The sequence below is a fragment of the Caenorhabditis remanei genome, chromosome V (assembly GCF_010183535.1).
Source record: "Caenorhabditis remanei strain PX506 chromosome V, whole genome shotgun sequence".
Taxonomy (NCBI): Eukaryota; Metazoa; Nematoda; class Chromadorea; order Rhabditida; family Rhabditidae; genus Caenorhabditis; species Caenorhabditis remanei.
Window position 1 is genome coordinate 11,786,073 of NC_071332.1, and position 14,371 is coordinate 11,800,443.

Genomic DNA, 14,371 nt, shown 5'->3' on the forward strand with positions numbered 1-14,371 from the left:
TTGAGTAGTATAGTTTTAGTTACAAAAAAAGTAATTATCAAAATAAATCACAAAAGATTTCAAGAAAAATATAATTAATGCAATGTAAGAATTTGTGTCTTCAACTTTTTGCTAATTTCTCTGCGAATCGACTCCGCCTCCTTCTTATCCTTATCCAATATTTCACGGGCTCTTGCTGCGGTTTTTGGTCGTTCCAATGAGCTGTTTTGAATATCCTAAAAAGCAAAAATATTGTAAAACTGTCATATGGATTCCGTACTCACATTCATTTGCTTAATTCGTTCTTGGTTTTTCAATTGGAGCAGCTTGTCACGTTGATCACGGAGGTATTGAGCACGTGTACGAACATCAGAACTGTTCAAACGATTCGAATCCACCAAATGGGCCTGAAACGTTTTTCGTTTTCTAGAGAACAAGAAGACACAAATTGTCACATCGTTATGCACGATATTGTTTCTCTAAACTTACATTGACATCATTCAAATTCTTTCTTCTTGGGCCATGATCCATTCCTGGAGATCCAGGGCGCCCTAGAACAACATCTCCATCATATTTGTTGCTACGAATTGGTCCCATTGGTTTTGGTGGCTTCCTTTCTTCATCTTTTTGAGACATTGATGATCTTCTTTCTCTCGGAACACTGTCATTCCGTTTCGGAGCATTTTTGTCAACTGAAGATCTGCGAGTTGTTGGACGATCCTCACTACTCTTTGGAAGAGGTGTTTTGGTACGTGGTTCATGCGATGCAGTGGTTTTACGGCTTGGTGGACGACTGGGTGATTCTTCTGCTGTAGTCCTACTAGATTTCCGAGTTGATGGACGACTTTTAGGATCAGATTTTGGCTCAGTTTGATTGGAACTGTTCTTGTTTGTGGGAGGACCGACTACATCCTCAAGTCCTGCATTTGAATACTTCCGCTCATTTGGTCCCTTTGCGGTTCCTGGACGTTTTTGCTTCATTTTTTCTTTTGCCACGCCTTCTGAATCGATTTCAGCAGTTGATTCAGTACCTCCAGTTTTTGAAGTTTTTGATCCAGTTTCTGGACGTTTCATTTCGTCTGTATTAGATTCAGAGTTGACTAGAGATGATATTGACTTCTTAGAAGATGTTCCCGGGCGTTTGACTTCTTCTGTGTTTGAATCCGAATTGACCATAGTTGTAATGGACTTCTTCGAAGATGTTCCTGGGCGTTTCTCTTTGACTTCTTCGACATCCAGATTTTCTCCATCATCATCTACAGCACCAGACCCAGATTTAGCTCGAGACGCAGATCCAGATCGTTTTCCAACTGCAGATCCGACTCGTTTTGCAGATTTTGGGCGACTTCCTTTCCCTGCTTCAATCTCGGCTGCATCTGTTCCAAAATCAACTCCAGATGACATCATCGTTGTACCAAAAGAAGTTTCAGATGAACCAGTTGTCATTGTTTCAGTAGAAACACCTGAAGAGGAGGTGGTCATTGTACCAAAAGACTTCGAATTCTTCTTTTGATCGTCCAGCATCTCGATAAGAACATCGTCAGTACTGGTTCCAGTATCTATTGAAAATGTGGCAGCCATGATAGCAGCAACTGTTCGAAGTGGTGTCCTAGACTCATCAGTCTGAGTGGAGGTACCTTGATTGCGGGAACGCTGAAATTGTAAAATATTAGTTATCAATGTTGAAATTTTGAGAAGTCACTCACGTTCTCGCTTAGCGCTTTTTGAATCAGGATATCTTCTTTTCTTATTTCTTTCTCTAAAGCTTCTCTCTGAATTCTACTATTTATTGCCATTTGTTCCAGTTCCTCACTTCCTTTGTGCATAGCATCATACTCATCTTTACTATGACGGAGCACCGAGATCAAAACATATCTCTCAGTTTCCTCCGGAGTCAGTTTCTTCATATTTTTGAGTGATTCTCCGTCTTCCAGTTGAAGAACCGAAGGAATCAATCCACACATAAATTCGATCATTTGTAGAGCTTGAAGTTGAAGCTCTATATTCTTTCTCATCATCATTGGGACGAACACATTGAAGTTTTGAGCCGCGAGAAGGGGTTCCAGTGCAACCTGGAAGATTTTATTAAAAAGCGGTCAAATTGATGCTAATCTAATCTTAAACTAGTCTCAAGCACACTAAACACATCGTTTTATTTCAATAATTCAACTGAATATTTCAGCTCGCTACGTCATCTCAATTCGTCTTCAACTCAACATGAGATCACCAAGGCAACCTTCTCCCACATTTCCTTCTCTTTCCCTCTCACTCATCATCTCCATATTTAATCGATTTTCTCATTTGTACACACATCTGCATAGAGTCCCAGATCTATCTGTCATCTTTTTTCGTAGCCCAGAAACAAACAGATAGACTGACCTGACTTGATATACCTCTTTCCTACTTAAAAATCCTTTCTCAAAAATTAAAAACACAAAAATATCATTTTTTCTAATTAAATTTTCTTTAATTTGTAATGCTCATTGTTTTCTTTTTCTGTAATTCATTTTTTCATCCCCATTTCTTCAGAATAACTCTTCATCCGTTCCGTCTCTATCAACTACTGGTTACCATAGAAACCTTTTGTTTTCTTTTTCTCTCAAGAACTCTCTGTAATATTAATATTGAGCCCCACAAATCCATGTTTTGTAGTGCTTTATTCTTAATCTCTTCTCTTTTTTCTTTTTACGTTAGTTTTTTATTCAAAACAACATGAATTAATTTGGAAACTTGTATTTTGTTTGTGATTTTCAAAGGTTTACAGCCATCCATTAACTTTACACGTTTTTAATTAATTAGGTTATTTTCACAACAGAAATCTCTCAGATAATGGACACAGTTCAAGCAATTATTCAACAACAAATCGAAGCGGGAACGTTTCTGCAATCGGTTCAACAAGGACAACAAGTTCAACAGGAACAGACAAATTACGGAGAAGAGGATGAGTACGAAGACGAGGAAGGCACTTATGTAAGTTGGAAGATATTCGCACAGAGTTATTAGAGAGTTAGATTCGTATTTTTAGAAAGGAAAACGGAGCAACACTCTTCCGATTTGGGGAAATCAAGTGACAATGAATCTGAACACATTGGTTCTGGAGAATATTCGAGAAAGCTACTACTACAAAAACAATCTGGTGGAGATAGACTCTTTTCAGACATTGGTTGAACAGATATTCTATCAGGTTAGTTAGAACCAAAAATTTGGTTTTTTGTTTCGAGATAGCTGGTCATCCTTGTGTTTCTTTCAGGTAAAACACCTTGAACCATGGGAGAAAGGAACTCGACGTCTTCAAGGAATGACTGGAATGTGTGGAGGAGTACGTGGAGTTGGAGCTGGTGGAGTCGTCTCATCTGCTTACTGTCTTCTCTATCGTCTTTTCAACTTGAGAATCTCTCGAAAGCAATTGATTAGTATGCTCAATAGTCGACAATCGGTTTATATCAGGTTAGGTGTTCCTGTTCGAATTTATATCAGAGTGATTTTTCAGAGGAATCGGTTTCATGTACATCCGTTATACTCAACCCCCAGCCGATCTTTGGTATTGGCTAGAGCCATATCTTGATGATGACTCTGAGATTGATCCAAGATCCGGTGGAGGTGATTTGATGACTTTCGGACAAATGGTACGGACAATGATCAATAAATTGGATTGGTATGGAACACTATTCCCGAGAATTCCAGTCCCAATTCAAAAAGAAATTGATGAGAGATTCGCAGAAAGAAAGAAAAAACAATTGAGAGAAGAGGATGAATGGCAAGGCGAATCGAGTGAGAAGCCAGCTGAAGATGGCGAAGGAATTGGGAAGGTTCTGCCAAAAGTATCGAAGTGCAAGCATCATTTAAGACATCACCATTGTCGGAAACATCGAAAAAATTGTCCAGCTAAAGCTAAACGGTAACAAGAGCACTGACCACCGATCTATATATAATTTTTCAATTTTCAGACTTCACGCAGAAAAAGAGAAAAACAAGAAGGAGAGAATGGATGACAAATAAGGTAATTATCACTTACTCGGTATTCAGGAGAGACATCATTCTGATGGAAAAGTTGAATTGCCTCGACGAGTTCAGTAGGTGTAGAACCCACATCTTCACAAAAGCATTCAATCTGAAAAGTAGAATTTCTCTAAGTGATCGTTTTTATTGGCTGTAAATCTCCATGTCCAATCGACTTTTGTTAGACAAGCTTCCCAACTGAGTAATGACTCACCAATGTATCAATGAGCTGAGAATACTCTTTGTGAACCTCCACATAGATTTCAGTTTCCATTTGTTGACGATCGAAAACTGAAATATTTCATTTGATCAGATTTCGAATTCACCGTTATTTTCACATACCAACAGATTGAGATTCAATGAATGAGGCAATAGGAATTGACCAAATGGAAGATGTTATAAAATCTAAAAACTTTGTCAATAGCTTCTTATCTCTCTTGAGTTTCTCTTTGTTGGATGAAGAAGAAGATCCCTCTTCCGATGATGATGGGTTCTTGTTCTTTTTCGAGAATCGACGTAACATTCTCTGGAAATTATCTCAGTTTGGATGCAAGTGTATGGAAGAGAAAATGAGAGCTATGAGAGTTGGTAAAGGAGAAAAACGAGTAGTGCGGGCTCTCAGCCGTAAAACAACGACTTTTAAATTTATTCTCTTTTTTTCTATGAAAAAGTTCTCATCGTGATCAATGATATCACTTGTTTTTTCAGAAATTATTATTAAGGTCTCAAAAACAACTTAGATTTCGCTGAAATATATATACAAGCAGAAGAGTAACGGAAGCAACAATCAGCTATCTCACCCTTCTCTCTTTTTCAAAAAAAAAAAAAGATGGCGGAAAACTTTGAGAATGAGCCTGTTTCTCTATGGAGAGGAGGAAAAAAGGAAATGCCTAGTCGGTTGTCACGGTGACAACCAACAATGTGTATGTGTGTGTGTCTCAATCCTTCCATTCCATTTCGTCGCGGACACGCCTTCCCACTGCTCTCTCTTTTCCGTCTCTATGTCTTTTTTGGAGCTCTCACGTGCTCTTTTTGGTGTGAGTCCTACTCTTCTGGCGCCTAGAATGCTCCCTTCTCAGTTTTTGAAATAAGGAGAAGACAGAGAAATGAAAATAGACGAAGGAATTGAGCCAAGAAAGGTGCTTATTATATTTCGTTTTTAGCGGGGAAATAGACAGCCAATCAGAGATGTTGGGAAGTGAAAATTTTCTTATCCGGAAGTCGGAAGTCGGAAGTTGGAAGTGATTTTTCTTATCAGGAAGTCGGAAGTCGGAAGTAAAATTTCTTATCCGGAAGTCGGAAGTCGGAAGTGAAAAAACGCCCGGAAGTCGGAAGTCGGAAGTAGGAATTAGATTTTTTCTCAAATATTCAAAAACCCCAAGAGAAAAACCATAAAATTGCCGAAAATCAGTGGAAAATTAGTTTTTGGCTGAAGAAAATCTTATTTTCTGTCCTTCTAGACAATTTTTCCATGTATTTCTGCGAAATTTACTTTTCCGAAATTTCACCGTTATGTAATGACAGAAGTCGGAAGTAAAATTCCTTATCCGGAAGTCGGAAGTCGGAAGTCGGAAGTGAAATTTCTTATCCGGAAGTCGGAAGTCGGAAGTTGGAAGTGAAAAAAACCCGGAAGTCGGAAGTCGGAAGTCGGAATTCCCAACAACACTGCAGCCAATATCACTGCGCTCGATATTTTTTTAGACTGAAAGGAGGTTGTTGTTTTGGATGTCTCTAAAGATGAGTCTCGAAATTGACAACTTTAGAAGACTGGAGTGTTTTTTTGGTAAAAATAAGAAGAGAAGCGGCAGTGAATCTGTGGTTTGGAATAAACGAAAATAGAAATGCAACGGAGAAGTTTAGAATCCACGAATTATTCTTCCGTCTTCATCGCCATCTCTCATCAAATCGCTCTTTTTATGAAGTTCTTGCTGTCACGTTTTGTCACTTTTAGATCTGAAAACGAAGGAAAAGGCATATTTATTCGTTGCATTATTTATAAGGCTTTATGTGGTAATGATGACGGCAAAACCAATGACACAGTCAAAAAAAAAAGAAGAAGAAGAAGAAGACAAAACTAGATGAAAATGCCGCCGCGGTGCTTCGGATAAGTGTAGTTGAGCTCGCCGGTGTCACTGATTTCGAAGGCTTCAACTTCATAGTCGACGAGGAAATAGAATGGACGTTTTCGGGGACGGAAGAGATTTGGAGACGTAGCTGAAAAATTCAGTGGTGAAACTAGACTATTCTCAAGGCTCTCTATTTCCTGATGCATCAATTTTTCGTAATAATAATATCTCACGATGTGTTCAAAAATCGCACTAAATTTCCTTCTATTTCCATATTTCTCTATTCACAAAAAGTCCGTCTGCCCTTATGACGCAATTTGCAAAAGGGCTTCCATTTTTAGTACTTTCTTTTCACTAGAGACTATGAAAATGACTTACCGGAAATCATGAAAACTAGAATAACAGCTAATATCCGGAGGAATAGTTTCATTGGGAAGGAAGTGGTTGAACTGAATGATTTGATCCCTGAAATGCCATTCCGCCTATTCCATTTTTTCCAACTATTTCCGCATGGAAGACTTGGGATATAACAAAAGAATAGGGGTGTTGTATAACTGTACTTCCTTCCAAGAAAAAACGGAAAACTGGATTTCTGGATTCACATAGACTTATTTTATCACGTCTTCAGTTTCTTCATAAAATTTTCTCCGGAAACACACTCCTCATACACAAATAATTCTGAAATTGCCCTTAACCATAATTTTTCAGATATACATGGTTGATCAACACGACATCGAATCAACTTCGACAATTTGCAATTCCTCGTATTCATTTCACATATTTTCAGAAACCCCAATTTTCTCGTGAACTTTCTTTCCCTATTCTTATAGTTGTCTTTTCTGTAAATTTTTGTAACTTCAGGAGAAATAAAACTATTTATTTTCAATTTTCGCTCTTCTCATTCTTGCTTTGGTGCATATTTAATACGACTCGCCATTATAAAGAGAAAATGGGACAAGGTAAATCGAGAATAACTATCTGAATTAAACATAACAAGTGGGTTTTGTCAGACTGACAGCCTTATTTTTGGTTCTCGATCCTAGTTTTATTGTTCAGACACGATGCTTTTGAAGCAGTATCAAACGAAATGTCAAATCCATTTGTTGAATTACAGTACGGCTAACTTCGTAAATATACATTTACGACTCTTCCGTTCAAGACCATATTGTTTTTGTTTGTTGCTGATTATAAGTGAGAGAACAGTCGGCGGCACAGAGACAGCTTTTCACTAGCTGTTCATTAACTATAAACTGTTCTTGACTTTTAAAGTACATTTCGCTCACAATTCGTCAGATGAACGTTAAATGATAATTTCGGCTTATAATCAGTCAGTATGAAAGTAAAGATATGTATATAGAATTTTTTAAACATCAGAATACATTCTTGAAAACTTTTTATAATCTAAAATGCATTTAAAATGTCTAAAATATTGCTTCAAAACTCGAAACACGTCAACCCACTGAAAGTGCGCAGACCCTTGGCTTGGCGTACTCCCGGTGTGTTTCGTCGCGTCGTCGAGCGCTCTTCCCTCGCGAACTCTCTGTTCCCTCGCCGGTTTCCGTGTCGATTTTCGCCCAATGCCCGTACTTTTTCGATAATCTTAAAGTTGCTAAAGGTCAGGAAAGCTATAATTATCGATTTTTGACTCTTTGATGAGTAGGACGTTTTATGATAAAAACACGTCAAAATTGACAAATTTTGCATGTAAAGTGTTTGTCCGCAAGAGCCTAGACATATTACGAACGGCTCCCACGTGTTCTCCCAATTAAAGACTATCGATTTTTATCGAGAAGCCACGTGGGAACCCCATTCCTCCATTTCTGTAACAGTTCATCGTAACACTTTACGCTAGAAAAATTTACGTGATAAATACCCTTTTCAATACTTCAATAACTTTTTTCAATACTTCAATAACTAATTTCATTGCTCAATTACTTGACATAATCTAAACAACAATCGGACAAAAAAACAAGTTAGTTTTACAATAGTTCCTGTGTTTTTATCATTAAAAAATCTGATGACCTCCATTTTTTATCAGTTTTCCCTCTTTTCCCATGCGTCGTACAAGAAAATAGTAATAATTTTGCTAGTTTTCGAATCTTGCGTTGAAATTCTGATGAAATCTTGGAATTTAATTGTTTTCAGTGTGTGCAAAAAGAGAGAGAGATTCCGACTTGACAACCTCATTTGGAATCAACTCGTTTTTGGAGATGAGCGGTCGCTCAAATGGTCAACAGAAAATGCGAATCCGGCCATTCATGGTAGGTTGAGGAACATAAGAATGATCGTTTTTGGTAGAATAGCAGTTATGAGTATTTGTTACACCTTATCTCATCTTGTTGTGTCTGAATCTATCTTCTCCTCGTTCGCGAAGAGAACATAAAATCAATACATTTAGCGTATCAGATGCCTTCACTGAAGCGTCCACAATTTCCGGTAATTTGAAACACATAAATTTTGTCATAAGATTTCAGAAATTCTACTGAAAATCTCATTTTGCGCAAATTTTTGTTTTCAAAATGTTAAACGATTAGATGTGTTATATCATTCTCGTAAAAAATGAGTTAGAAATCGTAACTTAAGAATTTTCCGGAAAAATTACTCTGACAGTCCCAAATCTTCGCATTGCTCAGCCTTAAATTGATAGCTGTGATTTCACACATTCACCTTTTTTGTCCCTACAATGGTAAGGTTTCCGGTTTTTGCTTAAACTTCAATACTCATCCACTGAAAATTCATGATTTCTATAAAATTTAGTGGGACTTTATTTTATTGACGATGATAAACGTCTGAAATTGATAGCTTACGAGAGAATTTGCTTAGGTCCAAAAGGTTTCGTTTGTTTCTTTATTTTCATATTTCAGGCAACGGTCGACGAACAGTATGTGACTCAGACGTGGGATCTCTTGAAGCGTGCGATTCAAGAAATTCAACGGAAAAATAATTCCGGTTTGAGTTTTGAAGAACTCTATCGTAATGCATATACTATGGTTCTTCATAAACACGGTGAACGATTGTACAATGGTTTGAAAGAGGTGATTCAAGATCATATGGCATCGGTTCGTGAAAGAATTATCAACTCGCTCAATTCGGGAAATTTTCTGGAAACTGTTGCCGATTCGTGGACTGATCACACCGTCGCCATGGTGATGATTCGTGATATTTTGATGTACATGGATAGAATTTATGTGGCTCAAAATATTCATGTCTTACCAGTTTACAATCTCGGATTGGATTCTTTTAGAACTGAAATTTTGAGACAGAATGGAATTGGTGACCGTCTTAGAGATGCCCTTCTTGAACTGATCAAGTCGGATAGGAAGTCGAATCAAATCAATTGGCACGGAATCAAGAATGCGTGTGAAATGTTGATCTCATTGGGAATTGATTCTCGTCGAGTTTATGAGGAAGAATTTGAGAGGCCACTCCTCAAAGAAACTAGTGATTATTATCGAGATGTTTGCAAGAATTGGCTTTCTGGAGATAATGATGCATGCTTTTATTTGGCACAAGTTGAAGGAGCAATCAAAGATGAGACATCACGTGCTTCGAGATATTTGGACAAACCGACTGAAACAAAGATTCTGCAAGTAATGGATGACGTGATGGTTGCAGAACACATAACAACAATTGTCTATATGCCAAATGGAGGTGTCAAATTTATGCTGGAGCATAAAAGAGTGGACGATTTGACGCGTATTTTCCGTATTTTCAAACGTATCGGAGTGTCTGAAACCGTTCCTGATGGTGGACTGAAAGTGTTGTTGAAGGCGGTTAGCGAGTGAGTTTTTAAAATTTATATTGATCGACTCGAAAAATTCGAAAATAGAGAAATCCGAAAAGGAATTCCACAAAACAAATGTTTTGAGGCGAGTTTTTGTTTATTTACCGATTTTTCTGTCACTATTGACCACATATTTTCGAACGCCAGCTGATAAAATTTTGTTCATACAACTTACGTAGCGCGTCTAGTAAAGATGAAGAGAAATAATAGTGGGCGGAATATATTGAGAGAACGCTTGATTTCATAATGATTCTGAAGAAACTACCGTAAAAACTGTATTTGAGGTGCATGCAACTCTATTGTTCAAAGGCTCCGTCGGAGTGAAACTCTATAAGAGGGGCAATTCAAATAGAGGGTGCACCTCTATTTTTCGTCGACGAATTCGCCCGACCTCGATACCCAACTATCTCTTGAATTTGTTTGATTTCAATAGTTTTTTATGCTGAATTCATCGAACTTTCACTTAAAAACTGAGAAAATTTTGAGCTTTTAAAGCAAACTACGTTTTTAACAACAAAAATTCTGAAATAGTAATGTGAGAGAACAGTTCGGAGTCAGTCAATGATAATATTAGAGAAAAGTGAATCGTTGGAGAACAACTGTATAAGAGGGGCACCTCAAATACAGTTTTTACGGAGAAACAGAGAACAAGCTTGTTCCAGTAAAAGACGAAACAACGGATCATCGAGAAATTTTCAGATATCTAACTGAAACCGGCTCAAATATTGTCAAAAATGAGGAGTTGCTCAAGAATCCTGTGAATTTCGTCAGTGAACTTCTCCAGCTCAAAGACTATTTCTCCAGTCTTCTCACAACCGCATTCGCTGATGATCGTGATTTCAAAAATCGTTTCCAACACGACTTCGAGACATTCCTTAATTCGAATCGTCAGTCTCCAGAATTTGTTGCTCTTTACATGGATGATATGCTTCGTAGCGGTCTGAAATGTGTATCAGATGCTGAGATGGATAACAAGCTAGATAATGTGATGATTTTATTCCGTTATTTGCAAGAGAAAGATGTGTTCGAAAAGTATTTCAAACAATACCTTGCAAAGCGACTTCTTCTTGACAAATCATGCTCCGATGACGTTGAAAAAGCACTTCTTGCCAAATTGAAAACCGAATGTGGATGTCAATTCACTCAAAAGCTCGAGAACATGTTCAGAGACAAAGAGCTTTGGCAGAATCTTGCTACAAGTTTCAGAGATTGGAAAGAAGCTCAACCACAGAAGATGAACATTGACATATCACTGAGAGTTCTGACTGCGGGTGTGTGGCCGACAGTTCAATGCAATCCAATTGTGTTGCCACAGGAGTTGTCATTGGCATACGATGTTAGATTTTATCGGAGTCTTCTTTTCACACTTTTTAAAATTTCAGATGTTCACTCAATACTACACTGAAAAACATACTGGCCGTAAGCTGACAATTAATACACTTCTCGGAAATGCTGATGTCAAAGCGACGTTCTATCCCCCACCGAAAGCATCCCAATCGAATGAGGAGAACGGTCCAGGACCATCAAACGGAGGCGATTCGCTGAAAGAGAGAAAACCAGAGCATAAGATTTTGCAAGTAAGATATTTACCGCTTCTGTTCGCGTCGGTTTTCCTAATAGGTATCGCTTCGTTCGTTGAGACATAAAAATATACCGAGTCTTCCGAAATTAAGTATTAAAATGTCTACTTCGCGAGACAATTATCCGTTTCCAGGTCAACACTCATCAAATGATTATTCTTCTCCAATTCAATCATCACAACCGGATCTCTTGTCAACAGTTGGTTGATGAGTTGAAAATTCCGGAGAAGGAGTTGAAGAGAAATCTCCAATCATTGGCACTCGGAAAATCATCACAGCGTATTTTGGTCAGAAAAAATAAGGGAAGAGATGCTATAGGTGAGAGAATAAATAGGAATGTATTACTTATTTATGTATTCTTTTTAGACATGGCTGATGAATTCGCTGTCAACGACAATTTCCAATCGAAATTGACACGTGTTAAAGTGCAAATGGTAACTGGAAAAGTGGAGACTGAACCAGAGATCAAGGAAACTCGTCAGAAGGTTGAAGATGACAGAAAACTGGAAGTTGAAGCAGCGATTGTTCGAATTATGAAAGCCAGAAAGAGGTTGAATCACAATAATTTGGTTACAGAGGTACGGAACATTCTATTTTCATTAGTGACAAGAAATACGATAAGCGCACCCGTAATTCCCGAGTACGGGAGCATAACGGCCAAGTTTGAAATAAAAATTATAATTAAAATAATATACGTGAGACCCGCAAAACACTTTTCGAATACTTTTTTTCATTTCCAAGAATTTTGGATGATAGACAATGTTTCCCGATACCAAACCTGAGTTTTAAGATCATAAAATTCATAACTAAACAAATTCAAGCAGCATTATTTTCTCATAATCGATTCACTGGTTTGCTCAGTTATCCCGTTGTTACATTTGAAGCAAAATTTTGAGCGAGCAATTATTGAGTTCACTAAATTGAAGTATACAAATAGATAAAAAAGAGAGTAGGAGGGAAGAGAAAGCTTCCGAGGGTCCCTATTTAAAGATGATCGCTACTTCCGGGGGTCGTCAGCCAAGAGGCGGGGCGAGAGCAAGCTCCAGGGTTTCCTTGTTTTAAGGTAATCACTACTTCCAGGGTGCTGAGCCTAGGGGCGGAGCGAGAGCAAGCTTCTGGGCGTCCCTGTTTTAAGGTAATCACTACTTCCAGGGTGCTGAGCCTAGGGGCGGAGCGAGAGCAAGCTCCAGGGTTTCCTGTTTTAAGGTAATCACTACTTCCAGGGTGCTGAGCTTAGGGGCGGGGCGAGAGCAAGCTCCAGGGTGTCCATGTTTTAAGGTAATCGCTACTTCCAGGGTCCTAACCCAAGGCGCGGGGTGAGAGCAAGCTTCTGGGCGTCTTCGTTGGAATTCACATTCCGTGGCAAGCAGAATAATTGGTAATGAACAAGAAAGTGGGAAACACGCGGTGAAAAAAACCTCACTGGCCTCACGTGGTCTACAAAATTCAGAAAAATTAATGTGGCCTTTATGCTCCCGTACTCAGGAAATACAGAGAGGCGCCGTAATTCCCGAGTACGGGAGCATAACGGCCAAGTTTGAAATAAAAATTATAATTAAAATAATATACGTGAGACCCGCAAAACACTTTTCGAATACTTTTTTTCATTTCCAAGAATTTTGGATGATAGACAATGTTTCCCGATACCAAACCTGAGTTTTAAGATCATAAAATTCATAACTAAACAAATTCAAGCAGCATTATTTTCTCATAATCGATTCACTGGTTTGCTCAGTTATCCCGTTGTTACATTTGAAGCAAAATTTTGAGCGAGCAATTATTGAGTTCACTAAATTGAAGTATACAAATAGATAAAAAAGAGAGTAGGAGGGAAGAGAAAGCTTCCGAGGGTCCCTATTTAAAGATGATCGCTACTTCCGGGGGTCGTCAGCCAAGAGGCGGGGCGAGAGCAAGCTCCAGGGTTTCCTTGTTTTAAGGTAATCACTACTTCCAGGGTGCTGAGCCTAGGGGCGGAGCGAGAGCAAGCTTCTGGGCGTCCCTGTTTTAAGGTAATCACTACTTCCAGGGTGCTGAGCCTAGGGGCGGAGCGAGAGCAAGCTCCAGGGTTTCCTGTTTTAAGGTAATCACTACTTCCAGGGTGCTGAGCTTAGGGGCGGGGCGAGAGCAAGCTCCAGGGTGTCCATGTTTTAAGGTAATCGCTACTTCCAGGGTCCTAACCCAAGGCGCGGGGTGAGAGCAAGCTTCTGGGCGTCTTCGTTGGAATTCACATTCCGTGGCAAGCAGAATAATTGGTAATGAACAAGAAAGTGGGAAACACGCGGTGAAAAAAACCTCACTGGCCTCACGTGGTCTACAAAATTCAGAAAAATTAATGTGGCCTTTATGCTCCCGTACTCAGGAAATACAGAGAGGCATACGATAATAATGACTTGAATCGTTTGATTCCAACTCTCCTATCATCATCTTATTTTCAGGTTACCCAGCAGCTTCGTCATCGTTTCATGCCATCTCCCGTCATTATCAAACAACGTATCGAGACTCTGATTGAAAGAGAATATTTGCAACGGGATGATCAGGATCATCGTTCCTACTCTTACATCGCCTAAATTTTTCCAAATGTTCTTGTATTTTCTCCCATATTCCCCTTTTAATTTTCGGCATGCTCTCGGTTCGCAGCCATTTTCTTCACCCCAACATTATTTTTGTGGTCAAGTTTGACCTTTTCCTGGTCACATACCCAACAAAGAACCAACAACTTGTTCATAAATAATTTTGGTGGTTTAATCATTTTACTCCTTTTTTTTCTTTTCTCTCCAATGTTTACGTCTAATTCAGCATGAACCTTCTTGGTTTTAACTGGATATTTCACAAGTTTCCTAGCTGGAACTTGCTTTGTAGATGGGTTTTTTTAAAGCACTGAAAATATTCATTGTTAATCTCCTGACTTCCCACAACTTTTAACTGTTTCTCGATTAACTTATTCATTCTTTCACATTTAGCTT

At 38.6% G+C, this 14,371-nt stretch overlaps 3 protein-coding genes across 3 annotated transcripts; 2 read left to right on the forward strand and 1 right to left on the reverse strand.

Annotated features, from left to right (window-relative positions):
* Positions 1-74: 74 nt before the first annotated feature.
* On the reverse strand, positions 75-4,501 carry GCK72_019150 (uncharacterized protein; the record flags this gene model as incomplete). The annotated part of the gene is made up of 7 exons (XM_053732896.1): positions 75-215; positions 264-386; positions 469-1,632; positions 1,686-2,051; positions 3,995-4,090; positions 4,193-4,269; positions 4,321-4,501. The coding sequence occupies 7 exons, from the start codon at positions 4,499-4,501 to the stop codon at positions 75-77; spliced, it is 2,148 nt and encodes a 715-aa protein (XP_053581809.1).
* Positions 2,809-3,978, forward strand: GCK72_019151 (uncharacterized protein; the record flags this gene model as incomplete). The annotated part of the gene is made up of 5 exons (XM_003115263.2): positions 2,809-2,949; positions 3,005-3,163; positions 3,230-3,426; positions 3,470-3,877; positions 3,927-3,978. The coding sequence occupies 5 exons, from the start codon at positions 2,809-2,811 to the stop codon at positions 3,976-3,978; spliced, it is 957 nt and encodes a 318-aa protein (XP_003115311.2).
* Positions 4,502-8,254: 3,753 nt separating the features above from the next.
* Positions 8,255-13,975, forward strand: GCK72_019152 (uncharacterized protein; the record flags this gene model as incomplete). The annotated part of the gene is made up of 7 exons (XM_053732897.1): positions 8,255-8,305; positions 8,909-9,825; positions 10,528-11,164; positions 11,211-11,405; positions 11,543-11,726; positions 11,775-11,986; positions 13,844-13,975. 7 exons carry the CDS (start codon positions 8,255-8,257, stop codon positions 13,973-13,975), a joined length of 2,328 nt encoding a protein of 775 aa, XP_053581810.1.
* Between the last annotated feature and the right edge of the window lie 396 nt (positions 13,976-14,371).